The sequence below is a fragment of the Elaeis guineensis genome, chromosome 11 (assembly GCF_000442705.2).
Source record: "Elaeis guineensis isolate ETL-2024a chromosome 11, EG11, whole genome shotgun sequence".
Lineage (NCBI taxonomy): Eukaryota > Viridiplantae > Streptophyta > Magnoliopsida > Arecales > Arecaceae > Elaeis > Elaeis guineensis.
Window position 1 is genome coordinate 12085026 of NC_026003.2, and position 19670 is coordinate 12104695.

At 38.9% G+C, this 19670-nt stretch overlaps 1 protein-coding gene across 1 annotated transcript in view; it reads left to right on the forward strand.

The window, feature by feature from the left end:
* The window catches only part of LOC105061203 (phospholipase D delta), a 141542-nt gene that overhangs the window by 43943 nt on the left and 77929 nt on the right, over nucleotides 1-19670 (forward strand). The window contains 1 exon segment of the mRNA XM_010945178.4: nucleotides 19356-19504. Within this exon segment, the coding sequence (XP_010943480.2) occupies nucleotides 19356-19504 (149 nt within the window).

The window sequence follows — 19670 nt, forward strand, 5'->3', positions numbered from 1 at the left end:
TAATAAAGAGGTTCAATTTAAATTCTTAATTAAACCAAAACTGGTTCAAAGCATCTAAATTCTAAATCAAATGCCAAACCCATGTTTCAAAATTCATAAATAGTTACTACAAGTCCATGGCCATCAAATAAACTAAGTTTCAACTACAAATTCTTAAACTTGCTAAGCAGACTCTTAGGGGTGCAATCGAGCCGAGCCAAGCCGAGTCGAGTAGCTGGAAGCTCGAGCTCGACTGATCCAAAATGCTTGGGCTCGAAATTTGGCTCGAAATTGTTCGAGCCTTAATATCCCTAGCTCAAGCTCGGCTTGATGAAAAATAGGCAAAACTCAAGATCGACTCGAATATCAATCGAGCAACACTCGAGCTCGAGTTTGAGCTCGAAATTGAGCCTTTATTTACTAATAATATATACATTAATATATATGTTATAAATAAAAATAATATTATCAAAAATATATATAAATTTGAGTAGGCTTGCGAGCTTTCGAGCTGAGTATTTTGCTACTCAAGCTCAACTTTGAAAACTATTCGAGCTATTCGAGCTCAATCATAATCGAGTTGAGTCGAGCTTGGACTTGAGTTGAGCTTGAGTAGCTTGCGAGCGGCTCGACTCGTTGCATCCTTACAAAACCCTAAGCCTGGATCCTTCTCGTTTCTAATCTTATTTTTCTATAAAAAAAATAAAAAGTTATGAGTTGCACTGGCTCAGTAAGTAACACCTATGCTTTCTTATCGAATCAAGCATAAGTTTTTCTATGAGAGTGTAACATTTAGAAAATAACAGATATTATAAAAATAAAGTATTTTATAGAGCATATAATAAAATAAGTTGTCAAAATAATCATGCATGCATAAATTCGTGAACATTTAGTAAACATAATTCATAATCATTTTTGTCCGGTATTCATGTCATGTTTCAAAATATTGGTCATAGATATTAGTACTATGACAGTTTATATCCGTGATAGGGCCATGTTTCTTAATCGACATAATTTTTATTTCGTATGTCAACTTTGTACCTGTTGGTAGGACCATGTTTCTTGTGGATGCTAGTTTCGGGTGTCGACCTTCCCATAGAGATTCATGCATAGCTATCTGAGAGCTTTTGAAATCCTTATATCTTTTTCTTAAAACATATATATACATAGAAAAAAATAAAATTCATGCTTGATAGAAATGCTATTTTCATAAAATATATTCGTAGTATCACTCATCACATTAAAACATGCTTTTTCATATCTCATATGCTGATCTTTATTTTATGAAAAATATGATTTCATCAACAATAGATCATTTGCATGGAAAATATGATAATTTGAAAATAAATAAGGAGCATAAGATCCACTTATGTCAGTCGTCCTAGATCTTTAGACTTTGTTAGATGAATCAGATAATCTTATTTAAAATATTAAATCATAATCAATTTTTATTCGATAAATTTAATAAAATTAAATAATAATAAAAATAGTTGACTAGATGGTCGGTCTAATAGACCATCTGGATACCAAATCGATTCAGGATCATCTTGTTGGAGTCAACACAGATCTTTAGAAGAGGAAGGCATGGTTCGGTACTGGAGTCTGTCTTCTTCAAGAAAGTAGTAGGAGAGAGAAATGCTAGAGAGAAGGGGAGAGACATGAGAGAGAAAAAGAAAAACTCTAGAGAGACAACAAGAGAGAGACAATTGTCTTTCTTCTTCCTTTTCTTTTCTTTTCCTTTCTTTTTTGGCCGAATAGGGTAGCAAGGTGGCTGATGGGCGGAAGACTGATAGTAGATGGTGAGATAGTTGGCCGGCAGTGGCGAAGCAAGGGACGGCCGGCGGGAAGTGGCCAGCCAATAAAACAATAAAAATAGGATGAAAAATAAGGGACCGGCTCCTTTTATTTTTTTTTTTAGTCATTGGCTGATCACTGATGGCCAAGACCTCTAGCGAAGGCACAAATAGATGGGGTGTCATGACCTAGGGGTGCGGCACCGAGGGCGACGATGGCAGTGGCCAAAAAAAGGGGAAGAAGGCTTGGCCAAAATAGGGAAAAATAGGGGATTGGCCCTTTGTGGGTTTTCCAGCGAGATCGACGGCTAGTGGCCATGCACAAAGGCATGGGAAATGGGGAACAAGGAAAGGAAGAAGGGTTGGGGCTTACCTTGAGCTTCGGTGATGTCTCCGACGATGATGTTAGGCGGACACGGTGAGGATAGTCCACGATTTCAAGGGGAGAAAATAGGGAGAAAGAAGAGAGGAGAGCCGGCTTCGTCATGGATTGCTTTGGAGAGGGAGGGCGAGATTTATAGAGGACTCCCAAGGGTTTCGGCAGCCCTCAGGAGTCCGATTCTTAGTCGGACACAGGGGAGAAGAAGACTCCCGATGGGAGTCTTCTTTCTTCTTTTTTTTTTTCTTTTTTTTTTTTTCATGTGGGTTGGTTGTGGGTTAGCTCATGGTGGGCTGGTCCAATTGTGTCAGCTTATTACATTCAACCTTAAAAAAAGTTTCATCCTCGAAACTTAGCATACCTTCATTTTCAAATAACTGAGGATGCTTTGTCTTCATATCATCTTCAAACTCCCAAGTAGCTTCTCTCTCTTCATGATTGCTCCATTGGATCTTTACATATGGAATTACGTACTACCTTAGGACTTGCTCTTTTCGATCAATAATTTGAATGGGGAATTCTTCATAAGTTAAGTCTTCATGAACTTGCAACGGCTCATACTCTACCACATTGTTCGGATCAGGTATATACTTCCTCAACAGGGAAACATGAAAGATATTATGCACTTTAGACAATTCTAGTGGCAAGACTAGTTTGTAAGCAACATCTCCTACTCTGCCCAAGACATCAAAAGGCCCAACATAGTGCGGACTTAGCTCGTCGTGCCTTCTAAACCTCATGACACCTTTCGTGGGTGACAATTTTAAGAAAACAAAATTGTGATTTGAAATTCCAATTCTCTCTTCATATCTGCCCAACTTTTTTGTCTATCTTGTGCTGCCTTGAGTCTTTTCTTGATTGGATGGATTTTCTCTCTAGCATCCTGGATTAACTCAGGATCCTGCAATTTCTTTTCACCAACATCATCCTAATGCAAAGGAGATCTGCACTTCCTTCCATATAAAGCTTCACAAGGTGCCATCTTGATACTAGAATGAAAATTATTGTTATAAGCAAATTCTATTAGAGCCGTATGATCATCCCAATATCCTCCAAAATCGAAAGCACAAGCTCTTAACATGTCCTCTTGAGCCTGAATTGTCCTCTCTTATTGGCCATCGGTCTATGGATGGAAAGCAGTGCTACGCCTCAATTCGGTTCCCATGGCATCTTGGAATTTTTTTCAAAATCTAGACACAAATCGTGGATCTCGATCGAACACTATGCTTACTGGCACACCATGTAGCCACACTATTTCATCAATATACATCCATGCTAACTTATTAAGCGGAGTACCAACTCAAAAGGGCAAAAAGTGGGCTAATTTAGTAAGCCGATCAACAATCACCCACATTGCATCATTCTTCTTTGCTGTCCTTGGAAGCCCGATCACGAAATCCATAATAATATGTTCCTATTTCCATTCTGGTATCTCCAATGGTTTCAGCAAACTAGTTGGTCTTTGATGTTCGATCTTCACTGCTAGCATACCAAGCACTGGGATACAAATTGAGCTATTTCTTGCTTCATACCATTCCACCAAAAATGTTCTTTTAAGTCTATATATCTTTGTACTACTTGGATGAATGGAGAAATGAGATTTATGAGCTTCCTCCAAAATTTCTCTCTTTAGTTCGGGATCTCCAGGTACACATAACATGTTCCCAAAATATAGAGTACCATTTGAATGAATTTTGAGCTCAAGTTGCAACCCTTTCTCCCTGTCTTCTTTGAACTGACATAAACAAGCATCATTTTGCTGGGCAGCTTTTATCTATTCAATCAATGCTGGTTGTACCATTAGATTAGCTAATACATTTTTAACATTAGTATTGATCACTTCAATTTGCAAATCTTTAAGATCCTTTAGAATTCGCTGCTGAGTAAAAAGCAAAACCACCACATCTATTATTGATTTCCTGCTAAGTGCATCTGCCACCACATTGGCTTTTTCAGGATGATATTTAATATATAGTCATAGTCCTTCAGTAGTTCAAGCCACCTTCTTTGCCTCATATTTAGCACTTTTTGAGTAATAAATACTTCAAGCTCTTATGGTCAATATAAATTTCACATGGCTCCCCATACAAGTAGTGATGCCAAATCTTCAAGGCGAAAATTATGGCTGCTAACTCCAAACATATGTCAGATAGTTTTGCTAATAGGGCTGTAGTTGTCTAGAAGCATAGGCTACCACCTTATCATTCAGCATCAATACACAGCCCAACCCCTTTTTGGAAGCATCACTATAAATAATGAATCTTCCAGTATAATTTGGTAAAATAAGTACTGGGGCAGACATTAATCATTGCTTCAGATCCTGAAAGCTCTACTTACATTCACTGCTCCACTCAAATTTTGCTCTTTTTTAGAACCCAGGAATTGCAATTTGAGAAAATCCTTCGACAAATCTTCTATAATAACCAGCTATGCCTAAGAAGTTTCTGACTTCAGTCACATTAGTAGGGCAAGAGCCAGTTCACCATGGCTTTAATCTTCTTTGGGTCCACTGAGATTTCTTCCTTAGATATCACATGATCGAGAAAGATGACACCATCCAATCAGAACTCACACTTAACTTGGTGAAGAGCTTCTCTTCCTCAAAGTTTGTAGCACAATCTTCAAGTGTTTCTCATGTTCTTTGCTCTTAGAATAGACAAGAATGTCATCAATGAAAGCAACAATAAATTGATCCATACCATGGTTTTCATAATCATCCCGAACTGAGCAGTTTAGGGTGTGCCAAATCAGATCAATGGGGAACTGGGATGGTTCTGGCCTGGAAAGCAGCACATGCCGGTGCTGAGGGAGAAAGAGACGAAGAGAGAGAGAGGAGGGGAGGGAAACGGCGAACGATGCTGCAGGAGGGCTGCGCTGGCTCGTCGAGGCCGTCGGAGGGCCGTGGAGGCGTATGTGCTCAGCATCGCCCGATGGGCTTTAACCTCGAGAGAGGAGAGAGATGCTACCGAACGGCGGGGATGGTGGAGAGGGATCTCCGGTGTCGTTGGGTGGCCGTTGTGGCCATCGAGCGGTGAAAAACATGCGGATGGAGCTGTGGCCGCAGAACAAGAGAGACCGTCCTTATTTCTCGCGTCGTATTTTTTAAAAACGTTGATGAATAGTGAAGTCAGCAAATCCATTGTCGGTTTCAATATTTCAAATTTTTTAAAAAAATAGTCGAGAAACAGTGAAGCCGGTAATGGGTTAAAAGCCTAAAATCTCACTGCCAGCTTCACTGTTGTCGGCTTTTTTAAAAAAGTTCGTGAAACAGGGGCGATCGCCCCGTTTCATAGTTGTGGAGCCGCAGATGGTGTTTACGTAGCCCAGTGGCCCGCGGCCAATCGGAGGCCCTCCGACGGCCTCTTTGTCGGACCCTCTTGGTCCTTTTCTTTCCCTCCCCCCTCTCTTCTCTCTTTTCTCCCATAGATGATGCGAAGCTGCGGTGGCCACTGCGGCCCTCCGAGGGCCCGCGCAACCCTTCGATGGCCACCAGTGGCATCTCTGACGCCTCAACTTCCCTCCCCTCTCTCTTTTTCTTCCTCTCTTGTCCTCTCTTTTCCTCCTCCCCAGTTCGTCCCTTCCTCCCTTTGTTGGTTCATGCCGGTTCGGTTTGATACGGGGCATACTGGTTTATGCCGCTGGCCGATTGGAACAATGTTCGGTATCGATTTTGAAAACCTTGCCAAATATGTTTGAAGATCCTGTTCATCATATCCATAAAAGCAGTAGGTGCATTGGTTAGTCCAAAAGGCATTACTGAAAATTCATAATGGCCATACCTGGTCCTGAATGCAGTCTTAGGCATGTCCTCATTTCTAATTCTTAGTTGGTAATAATCTGATCGTAGGTCAATTTTGGAGAAGATTTGAGCACCTTGCAATTAATCAAACAAGTCATCCATTCGAGTAAGAGGATATTTATTTTTCATAGTCACTTTGTTCAACTCTCAATAATCAATGCATGATCGCATGCTCCCCATCCTCTTTACAAATAAATCAAGAGCTCCCCACGGTGATGTACTTGGTCAGATGAACTTGTTACCAAAAGTTTTTGTATTTGGACCTTTAGCTCCTGCGATTCTGCAGGGGCCATTCGATAAGGAGGTTTTGATATTAGTTTGGTTCCTAGTGTGATATCCATTTTTTAAATTCAATCTCCCGATCCGGGGGCAGCCCATGTAGCTTATCTAGGAAAAAATTAGGAAATTCCTTGGAATATTGTCCGTCTCCATCTCTTCCTTTTGGGTATCCACTACACAGGCCAAATATGCCTTGCATGATCGCATCCTTTCCTTAATGCCTTCCTTGCACTCATAACTGAGATGATGTTCGAAGAAGGCTTAAACTGTTTGGGTTCCACATTATGAGCTTTGCCTTGAAAAAAGACTCGGGCTCACCTGAAATTTGGAACACTTCTCTTTTTCCAAAACAATCAATATGGGCATGATACGAGGATTACTAGTTGATCCTATGAATAATGTCAAAGTCATGCATATTTAATTGAACCAGACCTGCTACTAATTTTCTTTTTCCTATTTGGATTATGCAATTCTTAAATATAATGTTAGCAATAGTAATGTTCTTAAGAGGTGTGCTAACATACAATGGCTCATTCAATTCTTCATGCATGCAGTTTAGAGAAGTAGCAAACTTGAAAGATATAAAAGTGAGAAGAACCGGAATCGAATAGCATATGAGCATCGATGGAGTTGATTAGAATGGTACCTGTTACTATTTGATCACTTGTGTTGGCCTCCTGTTGGGTCAAAGCGAGCACTCATGCATTCCCTTTCTATTTTTGATCAATTGGTCTGGTAGGCTTTGGGTTATCCTTTTTCTTATTTGGGCAATCACGTGATATATATATCCTTTCTCGCCACATAAGAAGCATTCTCCTATCTTTTTGAGACAAAGCCCGTTATGATTTTTATCGTAGTATGAATAGGGTGTAGATTCTTTCTTCTTGTTTGAGTTATTGTTTTCTGGATTTTTCTATCGATCATTTGAATTTCCTACTGATCTCGGCCTCCTTCTATCTCCCCTTTCCTATTCCGATCTTCTTAACTCTGACTCAACCTTCAAAGCTCATTCCAACATGTCCTTGTAGTCATTAAAAAGATGAGAAGACAAACAAGACTGAATTCCATATCTTAAATCTTGTTCAAATTTATTAGCTTTGCTCCTTCCGGACTCTATGAGTTGGGGGCAGAAGCGGCCTAACTCGTTAAATTTGTTTGCATAGTCCAGTACTATCATGTCATCTTTTTGCCTCAAAGTCAAGAACTCATTCTCTTTTACTAATCTCATTGTCCTAAGGAAGAATTGATCGTAAAATATCCTTTTAATCTCCTCCCAAGTTAGCTGGTCATTACCATTCCCATATGCAGCTTTTATTGCAGTCCACCAAATCTCGGCGTTTCCTTTCAGCATAGGTATGCCTAACCTGACCTTCACATTCTTGGGATACTATAGAGCATCAAACATCTTCTCCATCTCTCGAGTCCATGTCTCCGCGACCAGAGGGTCAGATCCACCCTCAAATAGTGGTGGGTTGAGCCTTTTGAACCTCTAGCAGTATGACTCCATGGATGATGCAGGTCGAGTGCCTTGTGTCTGCTGTTATTGTTGAATAAGCTGAGCCATCATTTGGCATACTCCAGCAATATTTGTTTGAGTAGCTAGCACATTAGGAGCTTGCTCCACTGGCTGGTTGGCATCTCCCCATAAAGTCATTTTTGCTCTTCTCCTCCTAGTAACCAAGTTTGCCAAGGCTTTGTTCTCCCTGTCATTTATCATTTCCTATCAAGAATTTTAACATTATTCAACTTCCATATCTGAGCAACAATAGAATTAAGAAAATTTATCTATTCTTGTTCAATTAAGTCAGATCTAACTAAATGTGACCTAACTACTCACTTAAGTTCTATCCATGATCAAACCTATGGCTCTGATATCATAAAATGTCACGTCCTAAATCTGAAACATAACACGGCTATGCTACCGAGGGGTGCAACCCATGATAATACAAAGCCAACATTCATTTTCTTAAATAGAATAGCAGATGCATCACAATAAAAAAAGGTAATAAAGAGGTTCAATTCAAATTCTTAGTTAAATCAAAACGGATTTAGAGCATCTAAATCCAAAATTAAATGCCAAACCCATGTTTTAAAATTCATTAATAGTTAACTACAAATCTATGACTATCAAATAAATTAAGTTTCAGCTATAAAATTCTTAAACTTGCTATGCAGACCCCTAAGTCTGGATCTTTTATCGGCCCTAACCTTATTCCTTTGTAAAAAAAAAAGAAAAATAAAAAGGTATGAACTGCACTAGTTCAGTAAGTAAAATCTATGCTTCCTTACCATATCAAGCATAAGTTTTTCTATGATAGTGCAACATTTAGAAAATAATAGATATTACAGAAATAAAGTATTTCATAGAGTATATAATAAAACAAGTTGTCTAGATAATTATGCATACATAAATTCATGAACACTTCATAAATATGATTCGTCAATCATTCTTGTCTGGTATTCATGTGATGTTCTAAAATATTGCTCACAGATATTTATACTATGGTCACGTTATATCCGTGATAGGTTCATGTTTCTTAGTCGACAAAATTCTTGTTTCGTATGTCAAATTTGTACCCATTGGTGGAGCCATGTTTTCTATGGATGCTAGTTCCAAGTGTCAACCTTTCCATCGGGATTTGTTCATAGCTATTTGAAAGCCTTTGAAATCTTTATATCTTTTTTTTAAAATATACATATACAAAGATGGCAAACAATAAAATTCATGCTTCATAGACATGCTATTTTGATAAAATATATTCATGGAATCACTTGTCACAATAAATTATATTTTTTTGTATCTAATATGCTGATCATTATTTTATGAAAAATATGATTTCATCAACAACAGATCATTTACATAGAAAATATGATAATTTGAAAATAAATAAGAAGTGTAAGATTTACTTATGTCGATCGTCCTAGGTCTTTAGACTTCATTAGATGAATCAAGTAATTCTTTTAAAATATTAAATCACAATCAATTTTTATTTGATAAATTTAATAAAATTAAATAATAATACGAGAAGATGGTTGACTAGGTGGTCGGTCCAATAGACCACCTGGATACAAATTGATTCGGGATCATCTTGCTGGAGTCAACATGAATCCCTAGAAGAGGAAGGCATGGTTCGGTGCTGGAGTCCCTAGTCTTCTTAGAGAGAGAAAGTAGTAGGAGAGGAAAATGCTAGAGAGAAGGGGAGAGAGACATGAGAGATAAAAAGAAAAACTCTAGAGAGACAAGAGAGAACTCTCTCTTGTTCTTCTTCTTTTCTTTCATTTTCTTTTCCTTTCTTCTTCCTTTCTTGGCTGAATACGGGAGCAAGGTGGCTGATGTCCAGAAGACCGGCAGCGGATGGCAATGCAGATGGCCAACAGCGGCAAAGCAAGGGACGGTCGGCGGCAAGTGGCCGGCCAACAAAACAAGAAAAATAGGATGGAAAATAGGGGACCGGCCCCTTTTCTTTTGTTTTTTTAGTCATTGGCTGATTACTGACGGCCAAGACCTCTAGGGAAGGCAGCAAATGGTGGGGTGTCACAACCTAGGGGTGTGGCACCAAGGGCGACAGCGGCGGTGGCTGGAAAAAGGGGAAGAAGACTCAGCCAAAACATGGAAAAATAGGGTATTGGCCCCTTATGGGTTTTCTTGCGAGATCGACGGACGGTGGCCGTGCACAAGGGCATGGGAAAAGGGGAAGAAGGAGATGAAAAAGGGCTGGGGCTTACCTTAGGCTCTGGTGACGTCTTCAGCGATGATTTTAGGCAGACATGGTGAGGGTAGTTCGCGATTTCAACAAGAGAAAACAGGGGAAAGAAGAGAGAGGACAGCCGGCTTCGTGGTGGATTGCTTTGGAGGGGGAGAGGGTGATTTATAGAGGACTCCCAAGGATTTTTGGCAGCCCTTAGGAGTCCGATTCTTAGCCGAACACGAGGGAGGAGAAGACTCCCGGCTCTTCTTTTTTTTTTCCTTCTTTTTCTTCTTTTCTTTTTTTTTTTCATATGGGCTGGGTGTGGATTAGCTCATGGTGGGCTGGTCCAATTGGACCAGATTATTACACGATCAGTGATAGCAAGTAGGATATAGTGGAGGGATTGCAAGGTGGAGAGTAGAGAAAGCCCTCCAAGGCTCTTGAAGAGGTGATGGGTCTCAACAAAAAAGGGCAATGGAGTGATTTATAACCCGAATCAACCCGCATGGCTAAACAGTCCTAGGTTGGCATTGGTTTGGTTTAGTAAGGGCCAAACTCCTGGTTCAAGTTGATTGGGCATTCATTGGTACTGTTTGTACTATATTGAACTAGTAATGTACGGGTACAATATCTGATACCAAGATATGTCATACCATATCAAATCGGATGGTATGAAGCAAAGTTCGCTGTACCGATACCGGATGGCATGCCGGTGCCGGACCGATACGGTACGTACCGGTACCGTACCGTACCGACACACGGTATGCCTAGGCATACCGATCCGGTATCGGTACACAATATTTTTTCGATTTTCAAATTTTTATTTTTTTTGAATTTTTGAAGTTAATAATTGATAAATACAACCTCAATATAGCATTATATTGCATATTATTGACATATTTGGATTCAATTTGGAGTTAGGTTATGGTACAAAGACTCTTGATCCAAAATTTCAAACATATATTTATTTACATTATATTTCAACTATGTCATCTTAAAACTAAAAAAAAATATATAAAATACGCATTAAAATATATCTAAATATTTAAGTACAAAGCGCAATAACTGATATACGAACCTTAAGATATACTCTGCATTTAATTTCTTGTCGAGTGTCTGTGACGCTCGTAGATGTCTGGATCATCAACATAGTCTGAAGGGATATCAGTCCAACCCTCTAGCCAAGCTGCACCATACTCTCGAATATTCATCATCCCATAAGGCATCCTCTCTGGATTGTAAGATATCTCTGACCTCTCGTTAAAATTCTGACTTTGAAAAGTATCCTTGAGATGATGGTACGGTTGTGGAGGAGCCCATCCAAATATGTCAGTAGCAAAATCTGATCCGTAAGATGCTCCAGGCTGCATAGGGTAGTAACCACTAGAAGATAATGCCTCGGATGCACCATATGCATATGGATCATAAGATGGCTGTGGATAATAGGATCCATAATGCGAGGATGATCCAGATACATCCATGGATCCTACTCGTGCAAGATCGTTCGCAGCTGCATCATGTGCTGGACGACCTCTAAGAGCCCGTCGTCTATATGAAATCGGCTCCCCACGATCTCTACCGACTCATCCACCATGATCCCTATCTTGTGTGATATGCGTAAACTGAGACTCATCGGTGAATCGAATATCACCCTGTGGCTGTGTCTCATAAACGGTGGTCTCCTATCCTCCAGTTCCTCCCTGATCATCAGATCCATGGCTACTACTACCAGTATCATCATCACTCTCCCTGGTGTCCGTATCTGAATCAGATAGCTCATGTACTCTCGAGAGTGGTGCACGTACAACTGTCTTTTTCTTTCCCCCTTGTGCCCCTCTGTGACTGAGTTTCCTGTGATTGGGAGGATGGATGCCTTCTTGCTGGCTGCCGAGAGGATCGTCTATATATCTCTCACTTGAATCTCTGGGAAGATGTATCGGATAGCGAGTCATGTGATGAATGAGTCTCTTGTGTCCCCTCAGACTGTGGCTGATCAGTTGGAACCCTATGTGGAATATTTTTTTTCTGCCCATTGCCCTGGATCCACCCTGATCTCCCTCGCCACCACACTGGCTGGTCGTGGAGGGGATCCTGGCTCATCAAGCTCTGGCTCCTGCTGCTAACCTGCAAGCCATCCGATGATCGGATCGTCATCCTCGTCGGCATAATCATCCAGCGTCGGATCAGTGTACTTCAACTGAACTTCCTCTTGAATATATTTTAGCCTCAACCTCAGATTGTAGTGAACATATACAAGATCGTCGAGGCATTTTTGTGTCAGACGATTTCTCTGTTTGCTGTGGATAAGGGCGAAAGTGGATCAATTACGCTCACAGCCACTAGCAGAGACCATCTGAGAAAGAATACGGACAGCCATATGTCTCAAATTTTTTGCTAACGTTCCAAAATAAATCCACCATTCAGCTACAAAAGCAAAATTACATATCAAATTTGATGATATTATTAAGCAAAATTATATATCGATCTATATTGCTCATTATTGATATGTAATTTACCTGGATTCATCTGCTTTTTGCTTACGACAGCTGATGGAACTCCAAAACTGTCTGATCCCTCTCTAAACTATTTCGTCTGAAATAAAATATATTTATTATTTATAAATATATCAGATCGAATTCAGTTGAATAATTACATCTGTTTTAAACTAGCATACCTCTTGCAAACACAACGACGCGATTTTAGATCGGGCACCATCTTATATATGACATTGCGAAGAGCAGCAAGAAGCTCGCTATCCATATCTATCCTCGGAATAGTATACTGAAATCTCGGATTCAAGTAATAAGCTGCAGATAAATTTCAAGACTGATTAAGCACAATTTTATTTTCATGCTTCGAAAAAATATTTTAAAACATTCTTGAATCCAAACTTACCAGCTAGATGCAAATCTCTATCCATCTGATAGTCCCAACGGTGCTCAATAATGTTAATGAATTCTTAAGCATGCTTGGGATCATTCTCATTGATCTGTTTCTTTGCCCTCTCCATCATGTAATATAGGAAGCCCATCTGGGGGTATCTCTCGCTGTCTACGGCGCGAAGCACCTCATATAAAGGCTTGATAGCCTTCACTACCTTCTCAGCCCGCTGTCAAAATGACTGACTCGTCATCAAATTCTTCACATGACTTCCATCAGTGCCGGTTCTCGCATATTGCTCTCCTGCCACTCGGCACTGACAAACATCTGACGTAGGGCTATTTTCTTCTGAAGAAGACTATCAAGTGCTATGTAGTTGGTAGCAAACCTTGTGATACCCGATCGTAAGATCTCCCCCCCAGTATACGTCCACATCAATGAAAGAACCCATGTGTGGTTGTAGATGAATCTAGTAATGGTCTAGGCAATCTCCACTACCTGCTGCACCTTGCGAATCTTTCCGATATCCATCAATATAAGATCAATGCAATGTGCAGCACATGGGTTCAGTATATCTGCGTTCGCTGCTCCATCAGCAACTCTCCGGCAGCCTTATATTGTGGTCGTTATCTGTGATGACCTGCACGACATGCTGCTCACCCACTGAATCAATCACCTCCTCCATCAGATCAAAGATATATGTGGCATCGTGCATCTTATCTGAAGCATCAATTGATTTGTGAAAAAATATTTTTCCATCATAGTATGTCAAAAAATTAATGATGCTCCGCCTAGTAGGATCTGTCCAACCATCACACATCACTATCAGACCGTATGTAGGTCATTTATTTTTGTAAGAAGCAATCCATCTCTGCAGATCCTCCTTGTTGCTGTCAAGAAGCTGACCATAGATGTCCTTAGGTCCTGGAGGATCTACACCCTGACCGACAGCCTCTATGGCTGAAATAGCAGATCGGTAGTAAGGATTGGCTGATGCATTTACTGGAATATGGCTGAAATGAAACCATGATCCAATAGCTCGCCACATATCCTTCTTCTTATCTTTTTTCAACATACTGTCAATTCTCTGCTGCTTTGAATCCTGCTGGGCAAAGCATGTGGATCCAAATTCTGAATGCTGGCTTCTGCTGGAATATCTCTGGAGGACCTCCTCTTACTACTAAAAGCTCCCAACAAAGAAGACATACTGCGTCTGCTCCCTCTACCACCAGGCTCTCTGATTGAGGTAGTCCTCCTTAACTCGAATTCTCTCCTACCAGTCGCTGATCCAGATCCTGATTCGTAGCATGATGGTCCGAATCGTTCTCTGTACCGGGCCATCTCCTCCTGCTGGTACTGATCCGTCAAGCTCGTCTGAATGGCAGCCTCAATCTGTGCCTCCTCATCATCCGGTGCAGAAGCCTCCTCTGACTCTCTAGAGTGATAAGGTGGCTCTGCAGCTCGACGGTCTACTTCGGTCTTTTTCTGCTTTGCCCTTTCCTTCGCTGCTTTCGAATCAGCAAAGTGCTTTTTCATCAATTGTCGGACCTCTTGCGGACATTTTCGACATATGGATATATCAGGATAACCACCAGCCAGATGCTGCTTCAACCTAGTCATCCCTCCTCCTTTGAACTCTGTGTTGCATCATTTGCATCTCCAATGATGCCGAGCCGAGAGCATCTCGCCATGATCCCAACCGATGTCACGCTCTGGATCTTTCTTCTTACTCATTTCTGCAGGTATAACAAAATACTAATTATTTCGAATTAACTGTAATATAACACTAATTACATATATTTTTTATTTGATAATATTTTTTACTATTTAAATATTTACAAAAAGAATTTCAAAAAAATCTCAAGTTAGATTCAAATATTTCAATTATTTTGAATCATTCTAAACATTATTCTCAATTTCAAAACTAACACTGATTTTTTTTTAATTTTTTAATAATTTTTATATAAATAACTATATACTATAAAATAGCTGATTAATTAAAGTGAACGAACGTCATGCTCTAAATTTTTTTCTTATAAATATATGCAAGTATAACAAAACACGATAGTTTAATGATAATTAAAATAATTATATATAATTTTAAAATAATTTTAATAATTATTTTAAAACTTATAAACTCAAAATAAATATGTTATATGCTTCAAATAATATTTTTAAATTAACTAAAATATAATACTATTTTTATATATTTTTTATTTTATAATTAAATTTTTTAATTTAAATAATTAAAAAAATATTTTTTTAATTTCAAATATTTGAAAAAAAATTTGAAATTAATTTAAGTAGCTTGAATCATTCTATACATGATTCTCAAACTCTAATTTTTTTTCCTAAAATTTAAATTTTTTAAAATTTTTAAATAAATAAATATTTAAAAATATTTAAAAAATATATAATTAATAAAAATTAATAATTTTGGTGTTATCGTATAGATCTTCCAAAGATCTATCACATATAATTAAATCATACCAAAATCATAATATTTTGGCATGATTTTCTCTTATTTTCATTCTTTCTCATTCTTATCCTATTTTTAACAACAAAAATAAAAAAAATATTTACTAAGAAAATAACATATTATCTTACCTCCGGCCAAAGATCAGCCTCTCCTCGAACCACTCCTACAATTTGACGGAGTTTTTTCTTTTTTTTCTAGTTTTTCGGAGGTCTCAATGGTTTCGTTGAGACCTTCATATGCTTCGGGAGTTCTCTGAGACTTCTTAGAGAACTCTAACACCTCTCAATCATTTAAAAACTCTTTGACCCCACCCCTCCCCCTCCCCACTTTTTGCATGTGGGATGTCGGCACGGTTCGGTTCACACCGAATCGGTATCGAACCGATCCATACCGTCCGGTTTTGGGCGGTATGGACACGAACCGGACCGAACCGAGCGGTTCGGTGCGGTTCGGGGAGTTTTTCGAAAAAAATGTCCGAACTGGACTGGTAATGTACCGGTCTGGCTCGGTACGCCTCGTACTGGGCGGTTCGGTCCGGTACGGCGAACCCTGGTATGGAGCATATTGTATCATACCAGTACTGAACTGGTATGTGCTATAAGGGATTTGTTGACACTCAGTATGCCGAACTAGCCCCTGTACTAGACATATCAACATAGTAACTGGGTGGCACTGGGACAAGGCCTAGTACCAAGACGGCATACCTTGCCTGATACCAAGATTGCGGATCCTGAGTGATATAGCTACTATCCAACTCCAGCAACATACCATGTGGCAGTATAGTAGTGTACTGTGCTAACCTAATCCATAAGGTACCAATATAGTCTTTAATATCGAGATTGAAAATCTTAGTTACCCTAAAGTGTGGTTTCTTAAGTTGTCACAAAATGAAGCAACAAAAATAATTATTCAAAGCAGTCATTTGTATACTTATTGTATAGGTTATGATCTCTCATGTGCACATGATTGCAATATATATGTAGTAATTATGAAGCACCTTCAATATATTAATAGCCTTAATTTATGAGGATTTTTTTACAAAATTTATAATATGTGCACAACAATATGGCGACAAAATAGACAACCACAAGTTGGTAGATATTGAATGATCTTAGAATAAATCAAAGCAGAAGGCATGCTTTCAAGGGAATAAGAATAAGTCATCAGTGCAGGTAGCAACTAAACAAGTAGTAGAGAAGTCCAAGAACCTTTACCTGAGAATAGCGCTAACATTGTCACTTCATGTGCTGATTGTGAGAAGCATTATCCCGCTAGTGACGAAAAGTAGTTTACATAGATAAAAAGAATATGATAGCCTTATGAAGAGGTATGATGAAAATAAAACAGATAATATCTGGTCCACTCCATTTTGACATTTGATATTTGAGTTGATTGGTATACGGACGTAAATTTTAGCATCTGACTGGTATCAGTTTCAATATTTGCATCTACCAGCAAGAAATGGATTTTGATATGGATATCTAACAACTATTTCATTAATCTCAGGTATGTTCTCAGCTCTATTTAGTCTCATATAACTCGCATAATCTCCATGGAGGAATTAGTAACATTATCAATATATTTTTCAATGTAGTGATATCTTTCACCTAGATGGTAGCATCCTTGAACAGTTGAACCACAAATAGTTAGCCTTTTATTCTAAAACTGTATTAACTAGGAGTTATGTTGTTAAATATGCAGTTATTTCTTCATTGGATTCTTGAATATTTGTTTGTTTTAGAAAAACAATAAAAGAAAGATCTGATGAAACCAATAGTGGACACATATTTTGTATTAAATAAAATATAAAGTAGAATAATATCTATGATTCTATGCGGCAGTATTATATTATCCTTTCTATATCCTCACGTTAATACCCAATATGTTTCCATATCCATTTAAAGCAAATATGGGTACTAACTTTTGCACACAGTTAAAGTGGATAGATATGGATTTACTAATCCCTGATCCATATCCAATCTGTTTTCAGCTTTAGAAAGAATGTGAATGAATGACGTGACCATACTTGATATAGATGTAGTTAGCTACCATAACCACTTAATTTTTTGCACCATCTTAAAGTGATTGTTCAAGGCCAGAAAGAGTCCAATGATGGCACATGCTAGGAGTGATAAAGAATGTACATGGGCAGTCATATCGAACATCTTACTGTGTAAAAGATGCATTTTTTTTTTCTTTTTTTTTTGTTGATGAAGAAGCATTTCACAAACTTCAGCCATTGCAGATGAGCATAGATTTTCTTATAGTCTGTACTATTTAGCCATTTTTTGAGACTTGGTTAACCTTCCTGAGTCGATCCGATAGTGGGTAGGTCAAAGTAAAAGCTTGAGATGGTTGAAACCCGCTTGAACTGGTAACCAGGTGGTTCAATGATTCTAATTGCCCACGAACCCATGGGGAGAGCGAAAAAATAATAGAAAAAACTTAAAACATATTTCCTTAGCCCTAGTTACACCCAACCGTAGAACTTCCTTGTTCCTTCTTGATCCCTTGGCCATTGCTGTCACTATGACCAAGGCTAAGAGGAGCCTCGTCATGGAAGCAACAAAGAGAAGGCAATTAGGGGCTTAACATTAAAGGTGGAGGGTGGTAGACATGGCAAGGGTGACTGACAGTGGAGTTAGTAGTGGAGAGTATGGACAGTGATGTGGGCTTGAGGTGACGAGGGCTTGATTTGGTGATGGCCTAATGGGTACTCGACATTGGAGAAGAGGAGAGTGGGTGTGGGGGTTCCATGGTAATAGTGAGAAAAGGGTTTTGTTGGAGGCTAGATGGATTTGAGGCAGAAAGGGCTGGACACAAAAAGAGAGAAGGGCATGCTGGTGAAATGATTTGGATACAAAGATAGTTTTGAAGGACTTATCTATTGTCCCTGGTCGACTCGTGGCCAACCCAAGATTGTACCATGGACCAGTAACTTCTGTGTTAACAAATCAACAAGCCACAATTGTCCTCTTGTTGTACTTCATGGAACCACTGAGTTTTGATCTTATAGACCTAGAAAAACATGGAGACATGACAATGGGAACCCCTAAGCAATATACTCCAAGACCCCTTAATAGAAAATATCTTGCAGACTACCAAAAACCACAAGAAAACACAAAAATCAACAACAAACATGCAGGAAAAAGACAAAAATACAGTTCGATGACATGCATATCTGGAAGACTGAAATCATCATTGCTCTGTGAATTCTTTATATGGTCAATATGTTGTATCACAAGCTATGGTTTTTTAATTGAATTTGAAGACTTGACCTTCATTGGATGAGTGCTCTTCTTAGGAGTTGTATAGGTAATTGTTCTATTGAAAGAGGTATGCTGGGCATGTAATGTTCAAGAAATGTGGTCAAAGAAACAAGTTTACTGGATCTTTGTAAAAGATGCCATCAGGAAGAGGCAAAGAGCATGTAAAGGGTAAGCCTAAGGATGGAAGGGTTGGTGAGATCTAAAATTCTTCAGCATTACTTTTGTTTCTAAAACACTTTGATAAAATTGTTAGTTGAACTGACAGTTTCTTTCGCCCATGTGTCAAGTGATTGACTCGGCAGGGAATTCTGGTACTGGAGAAATTGGTTGTTTCAATGTGCCAAGTTGCCAGCAGGTCCAGGATAAGATGACAACACTGTCCATAAGTAATTTGCATGCTGTGGTTGTTGTGGAGGAGAGATTGAATTGATGGTCCATTATTGCAATACTTTCCTAAACCTCTTTTGTGAATTCTCAATCAGTGTTTAGCTGTTTGATGGCAGAACCACTTTCCCTTTAGTTAATCTGAACATACTGAAATTTCGAATTAGCTCCAATTCAATAAAGGCCTCCAATTTGATTGTTAATGAATTACTTCTTAGGCTCATCAGCCGATCAGTACCAATAACAGGTTTTGAATTTGGACCAAGTTAATGCATATGCTGGTGCCTATTGTATGCCTTTTCAGATTCTCTACATCATACCTTTGATACTTAGTTCCTTTAATATGTATCAAATCCTAATTTGTTATTTGCTCTTGCTACCAAGTATAGTTTTTTTTGAAGTTTGAGCTTTGATGGAAATAACAGAGGCTGATAATCTGATTCCGATGGAGTTGGCACTGAAAGTTGCTAAAAAAATTAGAGCTGGAGAGCGGTTTGCTGTGTACATAGTCATCCCAATGTGGCCTGAAGGAGACCCAAAATCTCCAGCTGTGCAAGAGATTCTCTTTTGGCAGGTATACTATTTCTTAAATTATGAGAACTGTCAGCTAATCTTATTTCTGTTACCCTAATATGTAACAGCTGATCTGGGACAATCTTTTTCATCATTGTGACATCAGCGGGGACCATAGCAAATAACATTTAAAATACATGGAGGGAATGATAATATTATTTAATATT